Source organism: Symphalangus syndactylus, chromosome 13 (assembly GCF_028878055.3).
Source record: "Symphalangus syndactylus isolate Jambi chromosome 13, NHGRI_mSymSyn1-v2.1_pri, whole genome shotgun sequence".
NCBI classification, from domain to species: domain Eukaryota; kingdom Metazoa; phylum Chordata; class Mammalia; order Primates; family Hylobatidae; genus Symphalangus; species Symphalangus syndactylus.
In genome coordinates this window covers 112,668,723-112,686,273 of record NC_072435.2, presented here as the reverse complement: position 1 = coordinate 112,686,273, position 17,551 = coordinate 112,668,723, and the positions used below count along the sequence as shown (strand labels likewise).

At 41.3% G+C, this 17,551-nt stretch overlaps 1 protein-coding gene across 7 annotated transcripts in view; it reads right to left on the bottom strand.

Moving 5' to 3' along the window:
* The window catches only part of FBXW8 (F-box and WD repeat domain containing 8), a 120,825-nt gene that overhangs the window by 42,857 nt on the left and 60,417 nt on the right, over nt 1-17,551 (bottom strand). For all 7 annotated transcript variants that reach the window (XR_010114954.1, XR_010114955.1, XM_063614563.1 and 4 more), the window contains 2 exons: nt 4,404-4,600; nt 925-1,131 (listed from right to left, as the gene is read on the bottom strand). Coding sequence is in view for 5 of the 7 variants with exons in the window: in XM_063614563.1 (XP_063470633.1) it covers nt 925-1,131; nt 4,404-4,600 (404 nt within the window). In the remaining 2 variants the exon portion in view is untranslated. The remainder of the gene's footprint in view (nt 1-924; nt 1,132-4,403; nt 4,601-17,551) is intronic.

The window sequence follows — 17,551 nt, the reverse complement described above, 5'->3', positions numbered from 1 at the left end:
GTCTGCTGGCCCAGACACGTTCCTTCGCAGGAATCCCTGACAGAATGGGTCAGGAGCAGGGAAATTGGAAAAAAACCCAAAATGAAACAGAAACTTTCTCTCTCTCCCCCTTGGTCCCACTGGTAGGGAAAGTTCTATAAATCAGCTTTTAGACTAAGTATTTGGCCTACAGTCAGGATAGTAAGATGCTAGGGAGTGATAAAATTTAGTCATCACTCAAAGAATTTCCATTAAAAACCTGTCTTCCTGCTTTTGGCTCAAAGAGTATCAGAATGCACTTTTATGCACTGTTGGTAATAATGTGAATTCTGATGCACCTTTTTAGAAGGGCAATTTTGCAATGTCCATCATTATCTCAAGTACACATCCTAGAGATACACTATATATAAAAGGACTTCTGCAAGCTGCAATATGCACTGTAGCATTGCTTATAGCAGCCAACACAGTGAAAGCAAGCTAAACACCCACCAGTGAGGGGCCTGGCTAAACAGGCTATGAGCTAGAAGCATATGCTGGAATCCTAGGAAGGGAGAGCTTGGTAAAAGCTGACATGGAATCCTCTCTCCAAGGCACATTATGGAGTAAAAATGTTGGGTACAGAACACTATGTATACTATGATCCCATCTCTACAACAATATGTTTTTAGTACACAAATGTACCTATATATGCATTAAATTTTTCTAGATGGATACCTAAAAACTGTTAATAGTTTCTTCTATGCAGGGAAGTTAGGGGAAGGGAGGAGAAAGAAAATCATTACTTTTCATTTTCAATCCTTTTGAAGTTCTTGAATTTTTTGACCATGCTTATATACTGCCCTGATATATCTGGAAAAATATTGAAGAGCTTTAATTTTTCAATTCCCTTCTAAAAAATAAATCTATGTTCTTTTTTGTTAATTATACATCTTGCTAGTTGTGTACCTTGCTTCCTTCATACACCCATCCCAGACCCTGTACACCAAAAGCAACTTGGTTGGCCGAGACGTCGAGACATGTGACAGGCGGGCCGTGGGCGTAAAGGAGGGTTCTGGCGGAGTCTTCGGCTTTGAGCAGGTACATCAGATCTCCAGCAGCGGCTACTGCCACAGGGTACCTTCTGGTTTCTGGAACTATTTCAAGGTACTGAACCTGTTAAAAGGTAAGAGTTGTTTAGTCCCATAAATTCATCCTGACTTGGTAAAAAATATGCAATTCTACCTACACATCAATGAGAAGACCAGCAACCCAACAGAAAAAGATGGGCAAACGAAACACAGGAAATGAAACACAAACAGCTCTTACACAACAGAAAAGATGCTCAGTGTAAGAGAAACGTAAGACACACCTAAAAAGAGAAATACAAAATGAAAATTCACTGAAATATGATGCTTCACCTTTCATATCGGTAAAGATCAAGAAATCTGATAACACCCTGGGCTGGAAGTAAAGGAGGGAAAACCATGTTCCATGTTTCTGGATCCCACTTACTGCTGGTGGGGATACAATCTTGTCCAACTTGTATCAAGGGAACTTTGGCTACTCTTATCAAAATACCAAATGAACATGCACTCTGACCCAGGACATCCACTTCTAGAAGTTACTTACAAATAAACTCACATATATAAAAAATGATTATGTACAAGGTTATTCATGAACTGTAGTACAATTGTGTCTTAGCTAAAAACTAGAAAAACGGAAATACCCATTACTAAGGGACTAATTAAATAACTTAGTGTATCTATGCGCTGGAATACCATGCAGTCCTAGAGGGAAGCATGAAAACGTTCTTTATAAAACGAAACAAATGGGATGATTCTCCAAGATAAGCTTAGTGGGTAAAGCAAGGATGCAAGATGAGTAAGGTAACCCCACCTGCTGATATGTGTACAAGGTGGGGGTGGAGAAAGTACACAATGCGCTTTACTCGCACATCCATACATCTTCTAACAATGGCTGCCTTCAAGGAGGGAAGTGGATTATGAGATGGGGAGATTTCCCACCATCAGCCTTATTGTGTCTTTTAAATTCTGAACCATGGGGATGTAATAGCAATTCAAAAAATAAAAGGTTGGGGGTTTTTTGTTGTTGTTGTTTTGTTGTGGTTTTTTTTGTTTGTTTTTTTTTACAAGAAACTGAATAACATTCACTCAGTTCCAAATCCGCAAAAAAATATTTTAACATTTGTGCCAAAATGTGTGGCCAAAAGGTTAAAAATATCCAGGTGATCTGCTGTCTCCTGGTTTCGATGTCATCAGGGTCCATTTGGCCACGAGAAGGTAAGGAAGGGCTCTACAAACACGCATGTTTCTACCCACCCCGCTCCCTAGTCCTGACTGCGTCACCGCCGGCACTTTCTCTAATGTGCACGAGTCTGAGACGCAATTTTCAAGAATAATTTGATTCTGTCCATCCACAGGCGGCCCATTTCTCCGCGGTGCTGTTCACAACAGGCTTTCGCCTCTGCGAGTAAATCACGAGAGGACACATGGAAGGTGAGCCACACTGTGTGATTATGAAAATCCACAGTGTGAAAGGACAGCGCTGCCCTGACCATATGCCAAAGAGTTCAAAGCTGGCCTCCGGAACACCGTCCAGAGGAGCTGGAGGGAGCGTCCACATCCGGGGGACTCTGCTAATCCTCGGGCCCAGCTCCTCAAGCCGCAGGTCCATCACAAAGGACAGCCGCTCTAGGCTAGTATCGCAGACCTGGGAACACTGCCACTGCCATTCAGGGGCGTATATGGACAAGACAAAACTGGCTTGGCCTCTTCGGGCCAGGGGTGCCTTTTCCAAGGATACTCAGAGCATTTTGTGGGAACCTTCCACTCAAAGTGAAAAATAATTCCTAAAACGTGCATAAAACCCACCTTGAACAATGGCTGCTCGGTTCCTCTCACTCCCCCAAATCACGTCTCATTTTCCTACAACTGACATCTTCCGTCTAGCCCTGTAACTTATCTCCGCGTTGGCTTTCTGACAGACCAAGAGGCTCAGACAGACAGTGGTGGTGCCATTTGCTGGGGGCTGTAAACTAGTTCAAAAAGCTTCCAGTCTGTGCCAGGATGCCACCTTATTGCCAAGGCAGGATTTGCACTTTACAGAGAAACTGGCATCTTAAGTAAGTATCTGGGTCCATATAGTGATTGCTGGTCTACAGTATCGTTTTTTTTTGTTTTTTTTTGTTTTTTTTTTTGAGATGGAGTCTCGCTCTGTCACCCAGGCTGGAGTGCAGTGGTGTGATCTCAGCTCACTGCAAGCTCCGCCTCCTGGGTTCACGCCATTCTCCTGCCTCAGCCTCCCGAGTAGCTGGGACTACAGGCGCCCGCCACCACTCCCGGCTAATTGTTTGTATTTTTAGTAGAGACGTAGTTTCACCGTGTTAGCCAGGATGGTCTCGATCTCCTGACCTCGTGACACAGTATTCTTTAATCACAGACTAAATAGTAAGTACTATGGAAGTTTTCAGAACAGAAATGTACTTTCACATTTTTCTAATAAAACCCAGATGAGCTGACAGCATCAGGCCATTTTAGGGGAGCACTATATCCAAAGTGCAGACGCTCCTGGAGGTGAAGTAGCGATGCCATGGCTTTCTAAGTTATTCTAGTCTAAGAAGATTCCCACCAGAGAGAAAAAGGGAGGAACAGGGTTGGTTCCAGGTCAGGCCCTCAATTCATCACTCAGTGTTGGCTTTTCTGCTCACTCTCCTACCAGTGCCAAAATCAAGTTTGTTTAAATTAAATCCAAACTCAGCATAGACAGATTTGAGCACTTCCTTCTTAACACCAAATCATCTCCTACTCTACAAATCTAGAGGTTCCTGTACAAATGAACTCAGAAATAAGCTCGACATAAAGAATTCTTAAGGCTGGCTGAGCTGCACACGTGACATCCTGGAACATGGCTACCCAATTAACACCGACTTAAATCTATCTTCACTCAAGAGTTACTTTAAATTTCAGGTGAGACAGTCTTGGGATGAAGAAAGTGTAAGAATGGAAACCTTCCTTCCCAGACGGACTGGGATAACACCACTGAACTCATTCTCACTTATATATTAGGTCAGAAACTGACCTTTGATTCCCAAGGGTGAGATTCCACCGTGTTAGTCTGAAGAAGGCCAAGGAACCACAGTGATGAGCAGCTCTGACCCTGAAGTCAGCCCTGAGGTTTGAATCACAACTTCTTACCTCTGAGAACTGGGGCAAGTCAGTTCACTGCTCTAAGCAGCCTGAAGTGGCTTATTGGTAAATGGGGAAAATGCTACTACCTATTTTGTAAGGCTGTAGTTAGATTTATGGAGGTAAGGCCTACAGGAAGCTCTGAGTGAATGGGAGTTAGCAACACCATTAGTACGTGGCTTATATTAGACCCAGAGATTCTAAGAATAGAAAATAAGACGACCAGACTAAAAAGCTCACCAGTTTCGGAACTTCAAATTCCGCAGCTATCTGCCAGTACCCCTCCTCATTGGGGGATAACATCACGACATCAAAAGCAGAAGCTGTGGCCACGGTTGCATCGTCCTGGCTGAGGGCTAGTGCCTGTATTCTTGCATCGTGCTCAAAACGATGAACAGGGTACTTTCCGGTCCTTAAATCCCAAATATTAAGAAACCCTATGCAGCAAGAAACAATGCAGGTAACAATTTTAAATTTACTTAATATGTTCAATTATTTTAAAAACATGCAACACAAAGGAAAATTTTTTAAAGGAGATACCTTGGAAATGAGACCCAAGTCTAAACACAAAATCACTTATGTTTCATATACATGTGACACACATGGCCTGAAGGTAATTTTACACAATATTTTATTTTACTTTTTTATTTTTTAGAAACAGTGCCTCACTCTTCGCCCAGGCTGGAGTGCAGTGGTGCTATCATAGCTCACTGCATTTTTGAACTGATGGGCCTAAGTGATCTTCCTGCTTCAGCCTCCCAAATAGACAGGACTACAGGTGTGTGCCATCATGCCCAGCTAATTTTTAATTTTTTGTAGAGACACAGTCTCACTATGTTGCCCAGGCTGGTTTTTTGAACTATTGGGGTCAAGCAATCTTCCTGCCTCTGCCTCCCAAAGTGTTGGAATTACACGTGTGAGCCAACGTACCTGGTCTGTACAATATTTTAAATAATTCTGTGCATGAAGCAAAGTTTTGGCTGTGTTTTGGCTACAAACCCATCACATGAAGTTAGATGTGAAATTTCCTACATGTAGCATCATGTCAGTGCTTAAAAAGTTTCAAAGCATTTTGGAATTTTGGATTAGGGATGCTCAGCCTGAATTTCACATCCTTCCTCAGCACCATCCTCCTAAAGCCTCTGTTAGCAGCAGCACTTTATTTTGCACAGCTCTAAAACATGTGCTTCAATATCCCACACTTGTCAAAAATGCTGATTTTCCACTCTTCTCCCAGCACCTGGAATGCTGCTACCCAGATTAATTCCTCTTCCACACACTGGCCACACACCCTTTCTCCAGGGTGGTTTCCAGACCGGTAGCATCAGTACCACATGGCGACTTATTAGAAATGCAGACTGTCAGGCACCAGCAACTTTGGGGATGTCCACTGGAGTTTAGGACCAGTGGTCCACAGGAACTTATGCTTTTCTATCAGTCGGATAAGCTTTTCTGTACTTAGCATTTCATTGATTCTTCTTTCCTCAAAAATAATTTCTTTTTATCATTCCCAAACTATTTCCTTCCCTTCGAAGATTTACCCGAGAAAATAATTACTCTCTGCATTAGGCTGGTTAATGCCTTGCTCCAATTCCAATTGATTCAATTTGTCAAAATTCACCAAGAAATAAATGTGTGGAGATAACACAGTTTGTGACTATTTGAGTTCAAATCCAGCTCCAGCACTTGTCAGCTGATGGACTTAGGGGAGTTGCTTAACAGCTCTGAGCATGTTAGTCTTTCTGTAAAGTTGAAGACAACATTATCTACTACATAGGACTGTGGGGCAGATGAAAGGAGACCGGCCACACGAAGCACTGAAGATGGACCATCCCTTTCTGTCTTTTATTTTTATGCAGTCTATAGTTCCTGCTGTGTTATAAAACATATTTAATCTATCAATGCTAATTTCCCTTCTATTGCTCATCCGTAAATCTAGCCCTATTTCCTATAACTTCCTACTATCTAGAACAGACCAAGCTTTTTGCTTTTCTTCTCTTGGCAGTGTGTCTTCCTATCTTTCTTTTTTCTTGCCTTCTACTTTGTCTTTAAACTATAAATGCTTTGAGTTTAGGATCTTACTATAAAGGATCATTCAGCACTAAATAAATATAGAGAATTGGAAGAAAATTATACATTTGGGCTGCTTTGCCACACTTTCAAACTGTCAGTAGGCTAATCAAGCAATTATAAACAAAAGCAGAGCCTTCTTCAAGCTAAATGTTCCTTCGCATCTAAAACACAGTGTACTCTTAAGAATTATGATAAACTTGGGGGATAAGCAGATCACAAAAGTTTCCACAACACATTCCCCTGGCAATTATTTTGGCAAATTCCTTCCATCCTGACTCAGAAGAGAAAAAATATGCTGCAGAAAATGCCAGTGGCTCCACATATCAGATAGGAGATCGGCTCTCCCATGCCAAGATGTCTGCTCTTAACATGGGCTTCCTTCAAACACTCTGCATTGCATTTGTTTTGAGACATCACAACAGTAAAGAGAAAAAAAAACTGCAATTTGCACAGAGCTTCTGAGTCTTCAGAGACTCATGTGTCTCCTCTCACTGAGCATTCACTTCCATCTTGGGAGGCACATCATTTTACTCCTCTCACAGAAAAGAAACAGAAGCACCGAGTGGTTAAACAACTTGGTCCAAAGCCACTTGGTATGTCATGAAGTTGGGCTGGAATTTAGCTGGAAAAGTGCAGGATGAGCGGCTGCATTTGTAAGTGCATAAAATAACTATGAGCTCAATGAGTAACTGACATACACCATCAAACTCACCCTGGGTGCTGCCAAGAGTGGAAGCTATTTAACCACAGCTCACTCTAAGCACACATGGAGTTTATCTATAAACACATTTTTCACTATTAATCAAGTATTGGCTTTGCTGGCATCATTTTTCCAACAGAACTTTATGCAATAAAATATCCTTCACCACAAGGTTGAGTAGCACAGAGCTATCCTGAGAAGTGTCTTTTTGGGAAAAAAAAAAAAATCCAGGGCTCCATCAATTTAATGGTCAAATCTTTCTCTCCTGAAAGCCTGTTGTGTCATCATCTTTTTCAATTTCCCCTACTTCAATTATAAAGTGTCGCACTTGGTCAGATCCTCACTTGTCGGGGGGCTGATAAGAACGTGCACAGTTCTTCAACATCATTTTTAGGTGCAAAATCATTTAGGATTGTTATGTCCTCTTGATGAGTTGATTCTTTATCGCAGGCAAAGTCCCTCTGTATCCCTGGTTACTATAGTCTTTGCTTTGAAATCTACTTTGCATGGCCACGCCAGCTTTCGATTAGTGTTAGCATGCAGAACTTCTCCCATCTTTTCGCTTGTGTCTTTATATATTTAAAGTGGGTTTTCTGTAGACAGCATGTAATTGGTCTTGCTTTTAATTGGGGTGTTTAAATAATTTATATTTACTGTGATTATTGATAAGGTTGGGTTTAATCTACCAATTTGCTAATTTTTTAAATTTATCCCATCTGTTCTTTGCTCCCTTTTCTCCTCTTTTGTTGCCTTTTTTATTTTTTGGATTATTTGGGATAACTAAATGTGTTTATTCCATTTTAATTCCTTTGTTGACTTGTTAGCCAAAACTCTTTGTTATTTTAGAGGTTGCTTTTGGATTTTAACATAAGTCTTTAACTTATCACAGTCTACCTGCAAGTAATATTGTATCACTTCACATGTTATATAAGAACTTTAGGCTGGGTGTGGTGGCTCATGCCTGTAATCCCAGCACTTTGAGAGGCCGAGGCGGGCGTATCACTTGAGGTCAGGAGTTTGAGACCAGTCTGGCCAACAAAGTGAAACCCCGTCTCTAGTAAAAATACAAAAATTAGCCAGTCATGGTGGTGGGCATCTGTAATCCCAGATACTCAGGAGGCTGAGGCATGAGAATTGCTTGAACCTGGGAGGTGGAGGTTGCAGTGAGCCGAGATCGTGCCACTGCACTCCAGCCTGGGTGATAGAGTGAGACTCTGTCTCAATAAAAAAAAAAAAAAAAAAAAAAAGAACTTCACAGCAGCATACTTCCATTTCTTCCCTTCCAGCCTTTGTGCTATTACTGTCATACTTTTTATTTCTACATATGTTACAAACTTTTTATTTGCATATCTTGTAAACCTTACATATGTTATTACTTTTGCATAAGCAGGCAATTATCTTTTAAAGATATTTAAATAATAAAAAAGCCATTTCTATTTATCCATGTAATTACCACTTCTAGTTCTTTCACTGTCACTTTCAACATCACAAAGTCCTGCAGCTTCTGCAGGGTTTGCAATTTCCCTTTGAACTGTATTGTTGGATGTCTGCCCCAAAAGCATATGGGCAGAGTGGGCAGGAATAGATACAGAAGCTAACAGGGAGGGGTGTTTGAGTGAAAGCTAATTTTATAAATGGTCAATTTATCAGTTACTACAGTTATATGATGGCTATTTTTATAATCTCAAAACTGCAAGGACTTGAATAGTGAATAACTGAATTATAAGAATGCTCTATAATAGTGTGGCTGATTATCATCAGCTACATTTAGCCAAAAAGGAATCAATGCAATAATACATTCAACAGGTAGTTACAGAGCCCCCTGTTTTGTACCAAGGCACTATTCTAGGGACTGGGGATATCACAGTGAATAAGACAAAATAAAACAAAAAAAGTCCTTGACTGATGGAGCCAACATTTTAGTGACATATAAGAATTGAAAGGATACCTGTTCTCACAAAACACACACTGGAGAGAAACAAATATTTAATAACTAAAATATAAAACACAATGATCACAGAGAGATATACACAAAGCACAATGGAACAATGAATAAGCTTAACTTTTGGTCATGCTGTCACACTATTTTAAGACCCCAGAAAAGAACTTTTCTAGACGTTTTAACTTGAACCAGGTCCGCATTTATTGCATAATTACTAAGGAAAAGGTAGTTAATGCCCGTCAGGGTCAAGGAAATTCACTTCTCAAATAGGTATTTTTTTAATCTGATGTAAATTCATTTGAAAAGTCAAGTTTTATCATACTGCGGACCTAGCAATGAAATGGATTTGGCTCCTGACACTGTGTGAACTTGTGAAATGGCAAGACTGTGTCCTTTTCCCTCTCTATGCCCTATGGTAAGGAATTCAGAGGGCTGGGTGTGGCTGTATATCAATAAAGGTTTGCTTAATGCTTGTCATGTGTTTCTGCAACGGAACATTTGGTTGTAAGAAACAGACACCCACTGAAACTGGCTTAAACACAAAAAGGCAACTGACTGGAAAGGAATGAGACTATTTCATGGAGCCCAAGGGCAGGAAGTACAGCTGGAGGTGATAAGGGATCAGAACCAGGAACCAGGAAGACGTGCAGAACCAAAGTAGTGTATGTAACTTGTGTGCACCACAGATCTTATCTCTGATTCTCTCTGCAATTCTATTTCATTCTTCTCTTCGGAAACCAGCTTTCTTTCATCCCTGGGTACATGGAGAAAGGTGGCTGTCCCCATTCCAGGAGGTCTTCTACTCCAAGCATGCAATAAAGTTTGAGTCCCAACCAGTCCATCCCAGTCCATGAATCAGCTTCCCCCAGAACTGGGGCCCCCATCCCTCATCCAATTACCTGAGGCCAAAAGACTAACTCAAATACTATGAACATGCCCACCTGGAGAGAGCCTGGGGCCCTCCCCCTCCCAAAGGTCTCTTCGACATCTCTCCTGCACAGTAGGCCAAGGTAAAACAAGAGAAAAAGTCTCAGCAAACACAAAGGGAGGAAGGTTCTACTTGGTTTCTTGGTAGTGGCGTAAGAACCAAGTCTTTTTTTTTTTGCCATTCCCTGCACTAGGCATCACCCTGAAGGCCGGAGTTTATAGCCCCCATTTTGCCCCACACTAGAGAAACAGAAAGAGCAAGCGTTTTTCTTCCTTCCTGACCAAACCTCAGTAGCTGGATAAAAGACGATTAATTCTAAGTAGTGCTGGGATTGCAACAGTACTGTTTCACTCACAACAAACAGGAAAAGGATGCAGCCAAAAGAAGAAACTGGGTCTCTTGAAACATCCAGAAGACAAGTGAGGGCCATTGGCCCAATAAAGGAGAAGGGGCAGGGCCTGGCAGTCCCACCTGCTCTCTGGGCTCAGGACCCTCCACCTTGACAAGCAGCAGCCAGGCTGAAGGAACTCTGAGCTCAGCCTAGACCAGCAACAGCCATTAAGGATGACATGAGTAACGATGGCCAGTCTTTCGAGGAGACATAAAGCCTGCTCAGCAGCTGTGGATGGGCACCCATGCCAGTTTGCAGCAGGCCCCTCCCACCTCCCTAAGGAGGCCAGCCAGAGTGTGGTAATGAAACTGCACATAGTGGAAATGGGATCTAAATGAGTTTAAACTGATTTATGTTAGCTTTTGTAAAGATTACTCGATATCTGGAAAGTGCTACCACTGTGAAATAATGTCGACAATCCTTAAGACCTCCGTCTAATGGTACTTGCACAGAATATTTATATTCTTCGTCATGGGAACAAGGACCATAATGGATACCATTTTTGTTTTATTAGGGATGCATATTTAAATTAATCTGCTATTTGCCTAAACAATTAGCTGCTTCTGTTTGTGTGCACAAAGCCAAAATTGCAATTAAGCTTCCATCAAAAAGATAAGTCCCAACTAAAACTGTCCCGGTGGAGTCATAAGAGCTCAGGGCAGAACTTTCCAAAATTACTTTTTAGCATAATGGTAATTATGTTAATTGCCTGAAAGGTAAATAACTGCTGAACTGGTTTTGGAAAAAAAACACAATTGGTATACTCTTCCCTCCCCTTTGATCTTTTCTGTGCACCACAAAATTTAAAACAGGTTAACAGTTTCAAAGGTCATAGACTAGACCCTTCCTGAACTACAGAGCTGGTCTTATAGTCTTCAGTGGTTTCTTGATTAGAAATTATTTCAGCCACGAGCTCCCATCCTCTTGAGCTTGCACAATAAACACCTGAAGCTTGGTGTCAACTTCATGATCGTTAAATAGACAGGATCAATTAACTGCGTTCAGAGATACTGAATGAAGTTGACTATTTATAATAAAGACAGCTGGCAATCTCAATTTCCACCATGTAAATAAACACTCGCCTATCAGAAATTAATCAGAAGTCAAAAGAAATTCTGCAACAAAGGAAAAGGCATTCTGACAAAAATTTTAAATATACCCATAGCACTGACTTAACACATACCTCTTTGTTCATTAAGTCCACACATCACCACTCTGAAATGCAGGCCAGAGACATAAAACTAGCATAAAGCTGGACAGGACAAAAGTTTTTGCTCTTCATGGAAGAGGTGCCGGTGGGAGATTAGTATCAGTGTAGACAAGGGTCATAAAGAACAGCTAAACCACAGAGGGTCACGAAAAAGGAAAAAGGCTGAAGTTTCTTGTTACTGCAGCTACTGTGGCATGCCATCCTGCATTCCCGTTGACCACAGCTCTACGGCTCTGTTGCCTAAGGCAGAAAATAAACAGGAAACATTCTGGAAGCTGCATTTTAGACTGACAAGTAAAAGAATCTGAATAGGCTTGTGGAGGAGGCAACTGGTTAGGGCATAAACAAAGCAGCGAGATCACCAAAGTAGAAACTGAGTCAAGAGAAGAGGAAGATTGAATATATTTATTAGCTCTCAAATTCAAAGCAGAAAGAACACTTGAAAAAGAAGAACGAAAAATGACAAGACAGTAGACTGAAAAGGAGGCAAATAGTATATTGTTAAGACTATGGCAATGTGACTAGATAGAAGAATTTCCAGTTAACATCAAAGGAAAAACAGACTGATGGAGAAGGCAAAGAATTTGGACCAGCTTCTACAAGGGAAAGTTCCAGAGGGCAGGTAACGTGAAAGAGACATCACTGTGCATGCTGCCTCAGACTGAGGCCAGTTTTCTCTATAACCGATATACACATAATATAGACTCTATCCCGAAGAGATTAGCAGACACTGGTAGTAGTAGATGCCTCTAGGGAGGGGACTGGGGAATCAGTGGACTGGGTGGTAGTAGATTAAAAAAAAAAGATCACTATTGAAGCTGAATGATGGGTACATGGGGGTGCATCATGCTATTCATTCCATTTTTATGTATTTTGAATTTTTCACAATAAAAGATTTTTAAGAAAAACGATTTGAAAGGCTATCACTAACAAAAGTAAAAATACATTGTGTTTCACAAACGTTTTCCACAGCCACACTGCAGACTAAGTGTCTTCTCAGATCTACAGTGAAAATTCTAGTGACGACATTTTGCAGCCTTTAGAAATCCCATTCCAAATCCTGAAAAAAAAATCTTAAAATTATACTATCAATTAATTCCCTTTCAAGGAAAGTAATAAATGGCTCAAATAAAAAGCAGGGGGAAAAGTCTACATAAAGATTTAGATTATGGCGAAACTGCAGTCGGTTCTGAGTTACCTAACACCAAATAAGAATGAGAAGACAGAAGCCACAGACAGCCTAACATCTCAGTTGGGCATTCAGATGCCAACGCAAATCCCCACAACAAATAGATGGTTTTGCCACAAGGCCCCAGTGTCTGGGGTGGGGCTCTCGGGTCTCCCTCCCCTGTGCCCAGAGTGGATCACAAGAGCCCAACAGAGACGGAGACTCACATGGCCACCTGCCTTCCAGACCAGTGCTCTTCAGACTTTTTTGATTACCCCCCGAAATGATTTTGAAAAACAAGGCCTTCCTTTCCCATTTTATATATGAAACCGATAAATTTTTGTCATAAGTTGTAAGTAGTGGCAAAAACGTAACTTCTGGCATGTTTGTAAATGTTGACATTTTAAAATAAAATGGCTACACTGCTACTGGGCTGTTGCTGCTCTTACACCTTCTCAGCAAACAAAGCCAGGACACACATAAACGTATATACATACAGGACAAAGCCAGGACACACATAAATGTATATACATACAACATACATGTACATCTCTGTTTACTTCTCTATCTATATTTAACACCATAAATTCCACACCGATGCCTCCTATTCCAATCCAGCCCCACAGGGTTCATTCTGGCCATCCCCTTTCCGTACTTGAGCCTGCCTTCTCCAGGCATGAGAGAACTGGCTCCCATGAGCCTCAACATACTTACCTGCTCAGTCTCCCTGTATGCTGCCAAGCTCCCAGGCAACTGCCTCGCTCAGCTTCCCTCTCACACTGTCCCTGGCCCCCAGACCACCTTTCTACTCCACTTGGGCCCGTTTAATGGCTTTTTGAATGAAAAGGCAGGCAAGCAGATGCATTTTGCTTTTCAAACAAAAATATATTCATTCCACAAATATACTTACCTCTAGTTTGATCAAGCCCTAGGGTTCAGAATGAAATAAACGCTACAACCAAAACTGCACATAGTGAAAGGGAAATTAAATTCTCTCACTTAAAATTCGATTTATCTTCCTCGAGAAAGCAAATAAATTCATGCTTAGTTGTCATTAGGTACACTTAAGAACTTGGGCAATTTATTTCTCTAGTCCAAACTATCTCCCCAAAGCTACCTTGTGCTACTATTGCTTCTTTCAGTTTGTAACTCAACTGTAATAAAACAGAACAGCTACTGTGAATTCATGCATCTTAGTGTCTATTATTAAAAATCAGTTTTCAGTAAAACCACCTCCAAGAAACCAAAAGAATAACACTAAATCTTATAGTGTAAATTTAATGTGCCACATTTTTCTACAGGAGAAAAAATATTTCAAATTACTTTCACTAGTAACTTCAAAAACGCATAGTTATCCCAGAAATTGGTCATCCATTAGTCTGCGCCTACTAGCATACTACGGTGCTTTTCCAGTGTTTCTTAACTTTGAGGGCTTGTAGATCCCTAAAAGTTCACTGTGGACACCCCTCGGTGTGAAAAACAATTCATGACAAGGTCAATACGGGCATGCAGGTGGTCACTTGGTACCAACAGCCTCAAACACAAAGTGTAAATTCCGGTACCGAGATCCCACAGCACAGTTCAGTCATGGGGTCAAAAGATCTAGTTTATTTTTTTTTAAGATTACCATAAAAACAAAAACATAGATTTAAAAAAAATTCCTACAGATCTCACAGCTCTCACCCTAAATCCAATCTGTAGACTCTCATGTGAGGCCCATTGCCCCATTATTCAGATATGACACAGATTCTACCCAGAGCATGTATCATTTCAAGCTCCTGTCACTGAGGAATAGAAAAAACTTTCAAAGAGTGTTCGTATTCAACAACTTCCTCCAGCCCCTAATACAGTCTCTATGGCCTGTCTGTGAAACAAACTCTAACATCCTAGATATGCCAGGTGGAGGTCAACTTAAAGTTCAATGCCCTAAGAAGGATTTCTTAAACACCAAAACCCCCTCAGTTCAGAATTCTGCCTTTTTTTTTTTTTTTTTGACTGGTTCTTGCTCTGTTGCCCAGGCAGAAATGCAGCAGAGCAATCACGGCTCACTGCAGCCTCAACTTCCAGGGCTCAAGTGATCCTCCCACCTCAGCCCACCAAGTAGCTGGGACCACAGGTGTACCCCACCATGCCCAGCTAGTTCATTTTTTGTAGAGACGGAGGCTCACTATGTTGCCCAGGCTGGTCTCAGCTCTTGGGCTCAAGAGATCCTCCCACAGCACCGGGATTACAAGCCTGAGCCACCACACCCAGCCTAGATGTTTTAATTCCCTTACTAATATTTAAAATGTGAGCATTCCTAGTGTTAAAAAAAAAGTTTAGGTTTATAAACATACCCTATCTTTTACAAGGACTATACCTCATGTGTTTTTTTGGTTTCTGTTAGAAAGTTGTCTCATTCTGTTTTGTTTGCAAAGTGTCTGAATATGAAGACTAGATTCCTGGACCTAAGGGTGAGTAGGCAAAGGTACCAGGCAAGAACTGATGATTGAAACTTTTAGGACAAGACTGACTGGAAAAGAAAGGCCTTGAAAAAAAATCAACTTCTCCACAATCCATCAATTGCCTTAGCCTTCTCGCAAGCAATGCTTTAACGTGTTAAGAATCACTTCTAAAACTTCAATGTTGGGGGCAGGGGGGTAGTTGTTTACTGCATTCAAAGGTCATGTCATCACATCCAAATGTCATCATCAACATACAAACAAAAGATACAAGCAAAACAACTGAAGAACTATTTTTTACTAAAAACAAAATCTTAAAACTTTAGAAGCACCTAGTCTCCACAGCCATCTAACTAAAACATGGTCCTACTGTTCACCACTAAAAAGCAGCTTGGAGAGACCCACCCCCTTCCATTGTTGATACGTCAGTCAGTAAGAAATCATAGTCACCTCGGCCCTGGGCAGCCACAGTCCCGGACAATGGAGCATGTGTGTATTCAGACAATTGCACTGGGAGTGTTGCGGAGGTGGATAAGCCACTTTGCCGTGCTTGATGGCACCGTATAAAGAGGACTGCTGGCTGTCCCGTCTAGGCTTCCTCATGCTAATATGCAACAGATCGCGTCTCTCCTCTCTCCACTGAGGGGGACAAATAAAAACTTCTCTGCACCTAAGAAGTGTGTAATCTCATTTCTCACCAAAGAGCGAGCTTTCAAGACAAACTCTGTGACCAGGGAGCGGGTTTCGAGCACACTGCCATTCCCTAATGCTGTGGCACGAGGCCAAAGGCAGGCAAGCACGGAGCAGATGGAGTCCTGGCAAGGTCTCCGCCGTCCCTGCATTAGCAGCATCTGCTCATTACTCAGAACCTTCGCCTGCTTTATCTAATGCTCCAGGAAAAGCATTTTGATTTGATTCATTTCGGTATGGTAACGTGCAACACAATTAGTGGTAAAATCAAACTGGAGGATGGCCAGTGCTGACAATCGGAAACAAGGCAGAAGAAATATGAGGCCAGAGGGTTGGAATTCAAAAAATCACAACTGTGGATCACCTTGCCAAATCTCAACACCCCAGGTGCGTGTACAGTGTTCCTACGGGGCAAAGAGGCTAAAAGGGATGCAGGGATGACTCCCTTTCCCCAAAGCAGGTTCCATCTCCCCCTCTGGATACAATTCCCTCCACCAAGAATGTGCGTGTAGACCAGCAAGGGCGTTTCAATGGCTACAGAGCCTCACTTTGGCACAGAGAACTGAAGTTCATTAACTCATTTTATTATCTTATTCTTTTCCGTGTCACAAATTTTAGACAGCAGAACCCACAAGGTAAATTTCCTTTTTTTGTCATGTTTCTGCCTCAGAAGTGCCAGTTAGCTGCTCCTGGAAAGAAGTAATATAAAAATGTGGGTTTGCTTATTTGAATCTGTCTTTGCCCAGAAGTAGCTATTCATGAAAATGTTAGTGTAAATATCATAGTGTCGATCTGTTAAACTGAAGGGGGACCAAAGATAACACCACCTGAGGTCTGGGGAAAGAAGAGAAGTTGCTGTTTATCACAGAAACAGTAACAACCCGAATCAGACCAATAAAACAAGCTCAGCATGAGAGGGGAGCAGGGAAACACAAGGGCTCTAAAAAAGCAAGAGCCCTTAACACCAAAATGAACTTGAAACAAATCAAAGATTTCAATGGAAACACTGCAGCCTTGGAAGCACTTAGAGATTTTACCCAGGTGTTGAGTAATCATCTTCCCAACCATGACGTGAAACCCCAAAGGACAAGACTGACAAGCTTGATGTAAATTTAAGCTGCCAGACAGACCAACTGAAACAGAGCACAAAGTTCAGAAACAGATCCAGATACAAAGTGAATTTCATAGCTAAAAGCTTATAAAGGCAGCACCTCAAACCAGTTAGGTAGAAATGGGCTCTCCGAGAAGAGATGCTGGAAAAAAGATGTACTTGGAACCACATTGCATACTAATCCAAGACGAACTTGTCAAGATAAAAATATAAAAAATAAGCCATAACAGTAACAGAAGAAAAATAAAGAACTACAACTAGCAGGTACACATTTTTTTTTAAATTTAACCTTTCTCACATTAAGAGAAATGTAAATTAAAACTACACTTGGTGACCATTTCTTCTCAAACTGATGAATACCCAAAAGCTGGAAACATACTTTGTTGGCAAAACTGTGAGGAAGCACGCACACTCTCATGGCTTGCTGGTGACAGCACAAAATAGGAAAATCCCACTTGCATTTACCCTGTAACCCAGAAAACAATCCTCCTTGCACTTGTGTGAAATGTCATCTTTACAAGGTTTTTCACTACAACACTGTTTGTAATGGCAAACACAACACAACTGTCTGTCAATAAACCAAAGTGCTTATACACAATGGAATTAGCATTCAGGTGTGCAAACAGGTACTCTCTCTACACAGACATGCACTGCCTTTTAAGATATGCTATTTAGAGAAAAAAGCCAAGGTATGGAATCATGTAAAATAAATAGTATGCTACCTTTCGTTTTTT